The sequence below is a fragment of the Salvia hispanica genome, chromosome 2, assembly GCF_023119035.1.
Source record: "Salvia hispanica cultivar TCC Black 2014 chromosome 2, UniMelb_Shisp_WGS_1.0, whole genome shotgun sequence".
Classification (NCBI taxonomy): Eukaryota; Viridiplantae; Streptophyta; class Magnoliopsida; order Lamiales; family Lamiaceae; genus Salvia; species Salvia hispanica.
In genome coordinates this window covers 3,587,145-3,600,419 of record NC_062966.1, presented here as the reverse complement: position 1 = coordinate 3,600,419, position 13,275 = coordinate 3,587,145, and the positions used below count along the sequence as shown (strand labels likewise).

General features: G+C 36.7%; 1 protein-coding gene, 1 long non-coding RNA gene and 1 pseudogene across 2 annotated transcripts; 2 read left to right on the top strand and 1 right to left on the bottom strand.

Annotated features, from left to right (window-relative positions):
* The first annotated feature begins 172 nt into the window (after positions 1 to 172).
* Positions 173 to 1,278, top strand: LOC125206135 (annotated as a pseudogene).
* A 1,457-nt stretch (positions 1,279 to 2,735) lies between these two features.
* On the bottom strand, positions 2,736 to 4,233 carry LOC125204679 (anthocyanin 5-aromatic acyltransferase-like). Its single transcript, XM_048103388.1, has one exon. It carries the CDS (start codon positions 4,220 to 4,222, stop codon positions 2,855 to 2,857), a length of 1,368 nt encoding a protein of 455 aa, XP_047959345.1. The 5' UTR covers positions 4,223 to 4,233; the 3' UTR covers positions 2,736 to 2,854.
* A 3,933-nt stretch (positions 4,234 to 8,166) lies between these two features.
* On the top strand, positions 8,167 to 8,883 carry LOC125208420. Its single transcript, XR_007174113.1, has 2 exons — positions 8,167 to 8,745; positions 8,836 to 8,883. It is a non-coding gene; the product is annotated as an uncharacterized LOC125208420 (long non-coding RNA).
* The last annotated feature ends 4,392 nt before the right edge of the window (positions 8,884 to 13,275 follow it).

Genomic DNA, 13,275 nt, shown 5'->3' with positions numbered 1-13,275 from the left:
TAATTTTGTAATTTTTAATTTTTAGGATTTTAGTTATGTAATTTTTATTTTTTTAGTAATTAGTAATAATAGTATTTTGGGTATTTGTATTGCATTTTAATATTGTGGAATATTTTTAAAAAAAATGAATAATAGAGTGGTGGGACCCTTGAGCATGTCCTTACGGAAGAGCATGGATGTGAGTGTTGTGCTCTTACCAAAGAGCAGGGAGTAAGAAATGATAAAAGTGGGTCCGGCCCACATCCATGCTCTTGCCAAAAAGTATGGATGGAGATGCTCTAAGTCTCACTAATATATAGTATTAGTTTCACGAGCTACGTACATTATATATGTAGTGAAAACTATATAATATATAAAAGTGGAGTTTTGAGGGTATTTAGGAAAATGTCCTTTTAAGATAGATATTATATTATGTTGCATGCTTCCTCTTGTATGCTCAACTTTCTTAACTGCAGTGAGGCTTCCACTATTGGCTTGATCAAAGGATGAGACACTTATCCATTTGGAGTGGATCCTCCCTGTTCTTGAAGAATAGCATAAACACATGGTAAGTCTGTGTCTGTCTCATGGATGCTACTTCCAAAGCCTTTCCTTCTAAGGACGCAACATGAGGTATGCAATTTCAAATTCTCTTATGTTATTTTCCCACCATTAATTTATTGTAGCATTTTATTTATCATTTCATTTTTCTTTTCTTTTTATCGTTGTGACTCTCAGAGGCACCAGGGAGAGGCCTATGCATCCCTTCCAGGGACAGAGGAGATTCTTCAATCAGGGGCAAACCACGATGATTGCCATGGCCACAGTCATGAGGAGTTTGAGTTAAGTCAAGTTTTTGTACATTAGCTTATACACACTGTTCTTGGGGTTGTTTCAAACACAACTTCTTATCTTCGATTGTGGGCACTCAGGTATATATATGAGTTTGCAACCTTGAATTAATACTGGATGAGTAATTTCAGTTTGTGCCAGAAGCTAAGAAATTCTTTATAACTTCACTTTCATTTTCAGTTTTTGAAGATTTATATCACCGGCTTAGATATTGAACAAATGCGAGGAAAAAAACATCTCCATTCCTCTGTTTCTTAATAACTAAACTTTGCAGATAACAATTGCACTCAATACTGTATTACTTAATATTCTCATTCTAACCCTCCTGTTTATTTTGGTGATTTCAGCCTTGCACACACTGAGTTATCTATTGTGTTCTATGAGAAAGTTCTCCTTGAATGGGGTGAGTTGATTTTTTTCATTGTAAAGTCTTATAGATGTTTATAACATTTTAAATTAAAAATATAAATATAATTTAAACATGAGTGAGTGGATATAATTTAAATGAATTAAAAATATATAATTTAAAGAGTGAGTGGAAGGTTAGCAAAATGTGTGAATTAAAATATATACTCCAATATTTTAGCATATAAATGAATTTTGTTGGGAGAGAAAGAACTAACATATTTTTTTTTTATCGTTTTTGTGATTAATTATTTCAAATTTATTAGTATCTTTTAATATTTATTTGTATATATTTTTAATTCTCATATGACTTTAATTTTATTACTCATTTTATTCATTGTTATTATATACATAATGATTAGGTGGGCCGGAAAACAAAATATGCTAGCTGTGATGGTTTTGCAGCATCTCGGTTGCCACATAAAAGGTTTTAGAAATGATTAAAATTTAAAACAATGAAATTTACGGAATAAATACATGGTCAATGTTTGAATATTATATTTTGAATTAATTATTTCATGTTTATTACTATGTTTCAATATTAATTTTTAAATATTTTTATTCTCATATAACTTTCATTTTACTCATTTTTTTCATTGTTATTATTTGCTATGATTTTTTGTTCATAATTTTCATATAATGATATTGTTTATAGTTGTGTTTCAATCATATAAAAATTATCAATATTTTGAAAATATCCTAGTCCGTGCATAGCACGGGAGTAATAGTTTATATTAAAAGCAAAGTATTTGGTCATCTACAAAACTTCAATAATAAAATATTTCAGTTAAATCATATGTTAGGTATGAATAACTCAGTACTCTACTCATGGTCCAATTAGTCAATGGTATGATCAAAGGTAGATTTACTTGAAGCATTTTCTATATTATCACTCAAATAAAGTCAACACCCACCGTGGCCTTATATACTGATGTTTTATAAGGCTAAGTTGGACTCAACATCCATGACAACCATTCTCGAGAGCTCCAAGATACCCCCACGGCCGGGCAGGTCGCCGGAGTCCGTCCTGCTCGTGTTCTTCGATATGCTATGGTACACCATCGTCGACGCCAACACCGTTGTTTCTTTTATTCAGGCGTGGACCATGATCAACCGGATCGGCCCGGATGTTTTTTTCCAATAGTTCGATACATAGCAAAAGTAATACTATCAAAATCATATAGTACTAAAATCCATATAAATCACAATTTCACAGAGTGGTTACCAAGGAATTGACGAGACTTGACGTTTAGTCATTAAATTTTCCATGTCTTTCCAACCAATATAAAAAATCAATAGCACATAACTTCATGTAACATGATACTGTATTTATTAGTAATTCGTGAACTTTAGGGTATTAATTTTAGTGGGATAGGAAATTGTTTGAAACTCCAGCTTCACTTTGAAAAATTACAATTTTGAAAATGTTTGAAATCTAATACTCCTATGAAGTTCTATTGCGATGGAATAGAGTCATTGAGTCGAAACAAACAAAAATGTAAACAAACACAAAGATTAGATTGTATTATAATTATTGCCTCCAATCAACACACATGCATTTTCACAACAGACATCCAAATTAATGTCCCTGCTTTTATTTTATTCAACACTGACAAATTCAGCCCAACAAATCGTTGAGAATCTCACTGAAAACTTTGGCAAATGATTCCATCTCAAGTTTTGGCTTTGAGAAACCGATTTCCACACCTCCTTCGAAATATCTCGATTTGCAGAGTGAAATCGAGTTCCCTCCGTCTATAAACAGCGGCTCAAACTTCTCCGGCTTCCCCCACCCGAAATCCACCGCGTAGAAATCGAACCGCGGCGACCCCGCCACCCCAAACTGCCTCTTTCCAATCAATCCGGCATACTCCGCCGGCCAATCCTCCGCCCCATCCAAAACCCCCTTCTCCCTGTTGGCACTCTCCTTAACCGCCGCCCCGATGGCCCTCGCTGCCGCCACAAACCCCTCCGCCCCCTTCACCTCGCCGTGCCTCAGCTCCGCCCTCGCCAGCACCACGCAGTTGCCGAAGTAATTTGCCGGCAACGGCGGCTTCAACCTCCCCCGGCAGTCCACCGTGAACCCGAAACACTCCACCTCGTCCTCCGCCACGTCGTCGTCGCTCGCTCTGGCCGCGCACGCCCAGAAGAGCGCGCACACCACGGTGAACGATGACACGTGGGCTACGCCCCGGGCAAGCACGAATTCTTTAAGTGCTTTGATCTCATCCATCTTCACCACGAGCGTGGCCCGGACCTTGTTGGTCGGAAGGGCCACGGGCGGCGGCGGCTCGACCGCACAACACTCCTTAATTATTAAATCCCAATATAGCGAATCCAATCCGTTGAGATCTGTTGCTAATTCTCTAGCGAAAGATGGCAACAGATTGGATTCAGCCAAATCAGCCTGGATGTTTTCCGCATCCAAGCCGATTCGGTTGATCAGGCCCCACGCCTGCATAAAAGAAACGACGGTGCTGGCGTCAGCGATCGCGTGATGAGTCACGATCCCGATTGCCAGTCCCTTCCCCGGAAACAAGGTCACCTGGAGAGCCAAAACCGGGCAGGAAATCGCGGCTTCGGAAGCCACTGCCCGGGGCAGAAGAGGAACGAATTCGTAAAATTCGTCGCAATTCCGTTGCTGATTTCCGGTCAGGTAGCGGAAATCAGCGTCGGATTCAGAAACCGTTAGAGAAACGGAGTCTGCTGCTTGGTAACGTAAAACGGGCTTTTCGGCTGGAGTTAGAGGGTGGATGATGTTTCCGGCGAGGGGGAGGAAATAGGTGAGAGTGAGGGAGAGAGATTGCTTTAGCTGAGGAACAATAGTGTCTAAGAAATGTGGTTTTGAACATGGGAAATCAAAGAAGAGAACGCTTTGATTCGCCGCGAAACCGTACCACAGCATATCGAAGAACACGAGGGGGACGGACTCTGGCGACCCGCCGGGCCGTGGGGATATCTTAAAGCTCTCAAGAAGGGTTGCCATGGTGAAATCGATGTGGATGTCGTTGTTGAGTCCAACGTCACCATGTTGAACCTCATTATATAGGGGGAAGGTGGGTGTTTACACAAGTAGTATATTGATTAATAGGACTCCCGTTTTTTATTTTGGTCAATTCATGAATAAGAGTCCTAGTTCGTTGTTATTATAAATGGCAAGAGGTCCACGTTCTATTCATATATTGTTTAAAACTAGAACTTATATTCTACTAATTTTCTTCCGCACACTTTTCTTAACATTTTTTTAAAATTTGTGTTAGAAACGATGACACACCAATGGGAGGAGGGAATAAAAAATTATTCAAACTAATCTACTTTTTAGTTTTAATGAACGAATTAACTTTTTACTTGTTTAATCATCCCGTCCATCAAATACTTAATCTATGTTTTATTAAGAAGTTATCCCTTCCTGTCTCTATTATACGTTTTATTTTTTTGTAGATTTAAAATTAAAATAGTTGAAAAAGTTAGTGAAATATGAATCTTATTTGTATATATTGATTTTATTATAAAATGTCTATAGGTAGAGTTAATAAAATATAGGTTTCACTTGCTAAAAATAATAAAATAAAAGAGGAATAATACTTGTAACCATGACTGAATAAAAATAGCAAAGTATAACTTCTAATGAGAATCAGAAGGGGTTATATGAATGGGTATCCATTGTGTGTTGGAAACTTGATTTTGTACTCATAAGTATCATCCAATTGACTATTTGGAGAATGAGTAATTCACACGCATAACTGAAACACATCAACGAAATATTACTATTTGAAACACATACTCCCCCATCTCATAAAATATGAGATATCACATTTGTGGTATAATAAGAAATGTTGAAAAATGAGATTTTATATGACTTTATTTTGTTTGCAAGGGTAGAGAATAAAGTAAGAGAGATTGAATAAAATAGAAATAAATGTGTTTCCAATTTTAGTAATGGATCATCTTGGTTGAGACAAACTACAAAGGAAATTGGTGGGACACAGGGAGTATATATATACTCCCTCCGTCTCAAGGAAGATGATCCCTTCTTTAGGCGGCACGAGATTTTATGCAATTTTATTTTGTGTGTTGTGTGGAGAGCGTAAAGTAAGAGAGGAAGAATAAAATAGAGATAAAGGTGTTTCCATTTTTAGTATTGAGTCATCTTGTTTGAGACAAATTAAAAAGGAAAGTGTGTCATCTTTAGTAGGACGGAAGGGTGTATATTATATGTGTTATGACATAATAGAGCAATTGTGTAATGGAGACAAAATTGATCAAGGCAAGTATTCTGAAAAGCCTCTTTCTCTCAGAAGAAAGAAAGATTGAATCCAGATCTCGATCAACGGGAGGATCCGAAGGAGCTGAAAGCTAAAACTAGAACAAACACAAAAACGTAAAGAGATACAGATTTACGTGGTTCACCAACGTTGTGTTGGCTACACTCACGGGCAGGGAATAGAGAACAGATTATATTTAGATTTATTTTTGGATTACAGAGTTATGTGCCATACTTCTATATAAATAGGCACATAGATGACGGGCTAAACATACTAACAATATAAGAGAGAACTTTGTTAAAAATAAAAATGTGACATTTTTAAGTGATAAATAAAAAAAGAATGTGAGAAATCTTTTACGAAGTAACAGTACATGGAACAATATAGAAACAAATTCTCTTGTATGTCTTTGCAGACAGCTTTTATGAAAAGGAAGTTGTATTATTTTTAAGTAACATGACGTGAACCAATATAGTGTAATTGAGTCATTTTTTCATTTCGGAAAGTTTTTTCATAGTTGAGTCATTTTTATATATGGTAACTTTTTTCTCTTTCTTACTTTACTCTCTCTTACTTTATTCTCTCTATTTTATTCACTTTATACTTTATTCTTTCTACATTTTTCTCTCTCTTACTTTTTTATCTATTTACGTAACACACCCAACATTCATTTCTAAAACTTCATGCCAAAAAGTTCCGCCTCAACTATGAAGAAACGGAGGGAGTATGTCTTTGCACGAGTTACATTGTACTTTTAATTTCTATCTTCATTTGTTACTCTCTCCCTTCCATATTAATAGACTTATTTTACTATTTTGGGAGGTTCCAAGTTAATTGAATCGTTTCTATTATTGGTAAAAAGTAACCATCTTTCTTACTTTTTTCTCTCTTCATCTCTTTTACTTTATTCACTGTTCACTTAACACACTATTCTTAAACTCCGTGCCAAAAAGAAACGCCTCTATTAACAAGGAACGAAGGAAGTATTAAATATTAGGGATGTCAACCCAATCTAAACTCCACGAGTTAAAATTAAAGGATTAGGACTATAGGTTTTTAACTTGAATTTAGAACCTGGATATTTAGGCCAGTCCGAATGGGTTAACAGGATAAGCGGTGTCACGACCGCACTTGGCTAAGGATAGTAAAGCCGGGAAACCGTGACTAGGGGTGGAAAATAAGAAAAGGGGAACAGAAAGGGATAAACAATGACTGAATATTCAATTAGAAATTAAGGGAAACAACTTCAATTTAACTCTTAATCACTATAATTTGAATGAAAATCTTACTTTTCAAAATTCAAAACCTTATTCATCAATAGATATTTATCAGAGTATGGAAGGACAATCGATGCTATCTATAACCTTAGTATGCAGCGGAATGAACACGGTCACATGTATGGAAACATGCACCGCCGAGAGCCTCTACTTAAAAATAAAAGGAAAATCATAACTCTACTCAGCATTCTCCACCGTCACTGCTCAACCTGCACATTTAGAAATATATGCAGAGCTGAGTATAAAAATACTCAGTGAACGCATTGCCGAAATATACATACATAAAATGAAAATATTGTCATGCCATCACAGTAACACTCGAGAGTTTTCTCTTAAAAGGCCCGAGCTTACTAAATTCTTTGTGAGCTAAAGTTCGACTGATCAGTCTAAGTTCTTTCTGTACTTCTGCCATATTTGAACACCAAGTGCCGTGGAGATGGTGCTCTCCCACGGTCACCTACATCTTTCTCCAGCCGGGGAGGTGGCCACCTCCCAACAGCCTCCACTACATTATCTTTGTGCCGTAGAAGGTGGCCACCTTCCACGGTCACCTGTGTACACTAATCCGAGTAGGGACACCATCCTCACTCGGACCCGAATTCGATTCTTATTTTTCAACCAAACAGATAGGCTCCATACACATAAAATAAATAATTTATGGTAAGGGCATAAACAACAAAATAAGTTCATATTTTCACATTTTTCATCCATATTTTTCATATTTTTTCTTAACTTGACTTTCCTTACTCCGACTATAAATTGCTCGTCAATATAGCCTTTTGAAAACAATAACATATACTTAATCAGACAAAAGGAAAATATCTACTTAGAATGCATGTATCATGTATGTGTTTTGATTTTGTTCTTTGTTTTTTCTTAGGTACATTGTAAAATTCTTGTACAATAATTAAATCAGAGTTGTGTTAAATACTTACTTTCTCTTTCAATTTACGCAGCCGCTCGACGTCGCACGTCCCCAAAATCCTACACCCTCGGCCCCATTACACTCGTGGATAAAGATGCAATTAATTAATTAGATCATGAATTTTAATTAAGCGCTCGTCCAGAGCCTTTGTTCTAGCGGCAATGAGCTTAGAACATCAATGTATGAGGTGCCGAGTTCGAGCCCTTTTGATGTCAGAGGTAATTTCCTCATTTCTTAGGAGTTTATTTGTAATTTCCTCCTTCATATAGGAGTTAATTTTTTTTTTTAAAAAAAGAATTTTAATTAAGCGCTCTATCCATTTCAATAATTTATTTCGGAAAAGAAACAATTCGCGAATTATTTACTTCAGGAATTGAGTAATATCTCCAACAAGAAGTAATTGATTAATCCAATCAATCTTTATATTTTTTTCATCTCTAACACAAATATTTAAATCCCTCAGCCTAAGTTTTCACTCAAAACATTACATTGCCCAAGTTCCCTTCAATTACTTAATTAATTTGCCAAAGGATTCCAACATAATTAAATTATTTCATCAAATTTTACACGTCGTCTTCTCCTTCTCCCACAATTTGAAAACCACAGAAATCGCATATATGCTTCTCTTCCTCTTTCTCTCAACCACCGCCGCCGACGAGTGCTCCAGTCGACGCCATCAGGCCGTCGACGGCTCCTCATTGGCGCACCTCAGTTTCTCATCTCTCTCAGATGTGAAATTCAGAGAGAACCAAGTCTTTTCTTCTCTCTCTCGGTGATTCTGGACGCTTGACGTCTCAGTACCGTCTCCAACCAATTCCACCTCGCTGATTACGGTTTCTGGATTTGCAAAGTCCCTGACCCGTCTCCAGCTGCTCGGCCGTTCACAACGCCACGTCCATCTCCTCTGCACAGGGCCCGCCGTCTCTCGCAATGAGCGCCCGTTTTTCCAGCAAGCTCGTCGCTGTCGCTTTCCGTGGAAACTCACTGCCGAGCTATCATTGTCGCGGCTTGTTGCTGCTGGCTCAGATTTGCGTTGCCGTCGGTCAGCCCCTTGACCAGAAGCTACGTCCTTACTCTTGCTCTTTTTGTTTCTTTTACATTTAACTAAGGTTTGGAAATTATCATGTTCCAGTTATGGTACTTCAAGCTTGCTGACAAGTTATGCTATTGTTGTTGTCAAGTTCAGTAGCTTTGGTGGTTCGGGGACAATTGCTGATTTATTCTTCATGATTTGTGCAAGTTATGCTTCATGTAATGATATAGAAAATAAAATAAAAAGTTGAGAGGAAGATTGCCTACTGTAAATCGAAACTTCAGGGCAAAGCTTTATAAACCCTCTTGGAAATTCTCTGCTCATTCCCTCGTTTCTTTGCTTGAATTTCATTTGTGAATTTGGAAGAGGAAATGTAAAGGAGACATGTATAAATGGTGAATATTCGCTGGGAGATTTAATGGGATGTTTGATCGGTGAATTAAAATGTACATGAAATAGAAGTAGGAGGTGGAAGGAGGAGGTTGAAGTAACATTTTGTAGGAAGAGAAAACTAACAAGTGGCAGTATACAAGAAGGATGAGATTGGGCTCCTAAGTGGACTCAAACTAAAAGATTGTAATTAAATTTGCAATTTCTATGGCCCAACATGTCTTTTATATTTTTAGGCCCAAAGCTTAGTAACCTAAGATCATTTCTTTAACATTTAATACTCCGTGTTATTCCAAATACTAAACGAAATCTTAAACTCCTCTTGATCATTTAAGCATCGAAAGTAAACATAGATTTAATTCGGCTTGAAAATTTACGTCCTTTCGAGAACAACTAAAAAGAATAAGAAAAGTTGGGAGGTTACATTCCACCCACCTTAAATAAAATTTCATCCCGAAATTTGATATACTCTTTATATGAGTAACTCGGGTAGCACAAAGAGATAATGTTGTTGTTCTCGTTTCTTCGACGATTTCCTAAGCTCCAATAAAACGTGGCCTTGACGTACGTTAGAACAAATACCTTATCTCCTATTTTATTTTTTTCAACTCAGATCGACACGCATCAGCTTAAAATTTGGTGTTAGTTTGCGCTTCCTTGATCCTAACACGTATTCGTTGTACGACATCAATATTTCATTTATCGCGTTTGGTGCTAACATTTATCTTTTACCAACTTCGTGTCAGGCCCTCATCGGTAGATTGTACAAATAAGTTTTCAAGAAGCGTGGAAACTATATACAGTTGGACTCGTCACGTCCACTCAAGATAAGAAGAGAAGAAAAGCTGCAAAGGTCTTACCTATACTCTCAAAGTTTGAAAATTTTCTTGTTAGGAGATTTCTAGGTGGAAGAAGTTGTAGAAAATGAGGATATAACTCATGACAACGAAGCCAAATCAATAAATTCTCAAGATTTATAGGTAATTTGAGGGGACAAAAGGAGACAACTAGTGTAAACTAATTAAGGGAGGAAACTAACTGTACGTTTAAACGTGGAGTTGTAGAAAAGCTAGAAGCATGAGAAACTAACTGTAGTGGAATTGAGATGGGAACTACTCATACAATAAAAGAGTTTGCCATCAATTCATGTTTAAGAAAAACAAATAGGTGAGTTAGCATAGGGTCGAAATATTGCTTTCACCCCAAATGAATCAAGGGGGAAACTGCAGTCAATCAAGAGTGTTCCAAAACATGAGGGTAGGTTCATTTTAAGTAAACTAAAGGTGGGTCACCACCTGAAATTATAAAATGTGGCGACTGCTTATAAACATGAGTCATTTCAAGGTGTGAATCAAACGAACAAGTATTATAAATGCACCAAGTCAAGATGACGCCCGGAAAAAAAAAAATTCGGGCCAAGGTGCAAATAGTTGATTAAAAATTCTTTAGGGAGGGAGCATATAATGTCGTCACCTTGAAGGAAAATTATGTGTGCCATAAAACAATGAGCTTAGGAACAAAATAATGAGTAAGGCACACGATAACTCTTACACCACCCACCCTAAAAGCACCAAGATGTATCAACGATATCAAAAAGAAATATGGTGGGATGGTACGAAAAGGGGCATCCCTGCATTCTTGGAAAAGGTGTAACAAAGGACTTTATGGCATGTTTGCCCAAACTAAATTTAAGAATTATTTTCAATGGCTAATCATTGACCATCACATCAAATTGAGATCCAGTATCACATCGAGACTTTTGAAAGGCTTTTAAAAGGAACTGGGCACTAAACTAAATTTGAGCACGACATTTCACCCAGTTACAGACGAACAATAGGAAAGAATAATTCAAAAAGACTGGAGAATATGCTAAGAGCAGTCGTGCATGATGGATGGAACAATTGAGAATCTATCTTGCCTCTAATAAAAATAATTCGTATACAATAATACTAACTAGACCACCATTAATATGACACTACGAGAGACTAGATGGGAAAAGTGCAGATAACCACTTTGCTGGAATTAAGGTAAAAACTATTGACTAAAATCGTTTTCGTAATCTACAAGGGAGGTTCACCATCTTCCGTCTCTTTTGTGCATAATAAAGAAAATCTTGGGAAATAGTTCGTTTCACAATTATGTCCAAAGTCACGGTTACGTAGTGTTCTCGACAATTCACGATGTTCATTCTCGTTGCCTTTTACTTTTTATACATGACTAAATTCTTTTTACTAAGTTGAAATTATATTCTTCTGCTCTATACGGACATGATTTCAAAGATGTCAAACAAAAAAAAAGTATGACATCTATTATGAGGCTAAGGGAGTAATATATATAGGGTTTAGTTTGTATATGCGTTTCAAAGATTTTCTTCTATCCATCTACATAAAACTAAAGATACTTTCCCTTTTCATCAGTCCCATAAAATTATCCCATTTCCATTTATGGAAAGTTCTCTCAAACTCATTATCCATATGCATCAATTTATTTTACAACTTATACCACTAGGACCCACCATTAAACACTAATAATAACATGGGTCCCACTATCCACTAACACTATTATAACTGTCCTTTGATGCACTTTTTATTAGCACTAAAAATGCCTGCAAGTATACAGGGTAGATCTGGTATAGCTAAAGGTCAGTATCAGGTTGTCGAACACGGGGAATAAAATCACCGACTGACTACCTTCTACTAAGCTTCTTTTACTATTCGGAGAAACAATGGTTTTTATGAAAACTTTTGAAAACAAGATTGCGGAAAGCAGTAAATAGCTAATTGCAACTAAAACTAGAGGTAAAATATATGAGATATGAGAATTCCAGAGATGTGCATGCACAGTTATGGTTATACAGATTACAACTACAATACCCTAGCACAATTTATACTTCGATAGAACGAGTCACACTAGTTATGTGATAAGTCGTATCCGCAAGGAAGTTGCTTAAGTGTGCAGGAAAAGGGTCCAAGTCAGTAGGAGAAGGTTCAAACAACTCAGGTGAAAAGAGCGCTAGAAGGGTGCAATACTGACCATGATGTATGCCAGAGAGAAGGCTCGAGATGGAGAAGAAGGATTGCTGGGATGATCAACCATAAACAAGGGCAAAAGAGTCATTTCACTAAGGAAGTCTACCCTAAAAGTAAGGGCAAACCTCCCTATAAAAGGAGCCACTTGGAGAGAGAGAAGGAGTTCGGCCACTACACTTAGTTAGAATTCTCTCTCTGAAGATCAGTTCCTTCAGCATTTTCCACATTCTTCTCGTTCCTCACCACAACCATGGTCACCTGAAGTTCCAGACATCCACCGGAGAATCATCATCCATCGTTCCAGCCAGTTCATCTCTTAGTAGTAGCAATTTTATTGTCCGGAGTGGCAAAACAATCTTTAATCACTTTCTTAGTTTAAATCTACTTGCTTACTTTCGTTGGATCTGTTGCATAACTTAACTCTTTGTTATCTTTTGAAGTATTTTGTTGAGATCCAAACGCTTTTAGTAATGAAGTTTGTTTTATGCATCTCTTTTGGTTCGAATCTGTTTCATTCTGCCTAGGTAGCTTAGATATAGTTATCGCGTTTATTTTCTAAGTGTTTAAGCATGTTTTCGTTTGAGTAGGCTAGATCTGAGTTTGTTAACTGAATTTCGAGTTTCTTTGTTTCGGTTTAAGGTTTTGTGCATGAGTTTTTCATTTTACGTCACTGTCGCCACCTTGCATGTTAGTCAGTAGGAGTAATCTGGAGTTATTAGATGTTAATCTTTGAGTTAAGCTTTTAATTTATGGATCTTATGTTTGAAGCTGTGAATCTGAGTTCATCCATGGAGTTTATGTTCATTTAAATTTTATGCATACTTGTTGAAGAAGAAAACATCAGAATTCACTTTTTCTTGGACCACTTTTACTTTTTAGTTACTTTTTGCTTTTGTCCTTTGCTTTTAAGTTGGTACCCTATGGAATTTGTATATACCAAAAGAGTTACTAAAATCCAGAATCCCGAATTTAGTTACACATGATAGTAATCTAAAAAAATAGTTTAAGGGAAAACAATGTTAAGAAATAAAGTGATAAAAACCCCAAAAGTAGTCTACCCCAAAGCCTAGATCTTCACTTGACCGTCTTCAACCTCTTACCAGTGATGAACTCTCAAATA

Bases quoted from the DNA above. Each gene is read 5' to 3' on its own strand.
- LOC125204679 (XM_048103388.1), bottom strand. From the start codon at position 4,222: ATGGCAACCCTTCTTGAGAGCTTTAAGATATCCCCACGGCCCGGCGGG.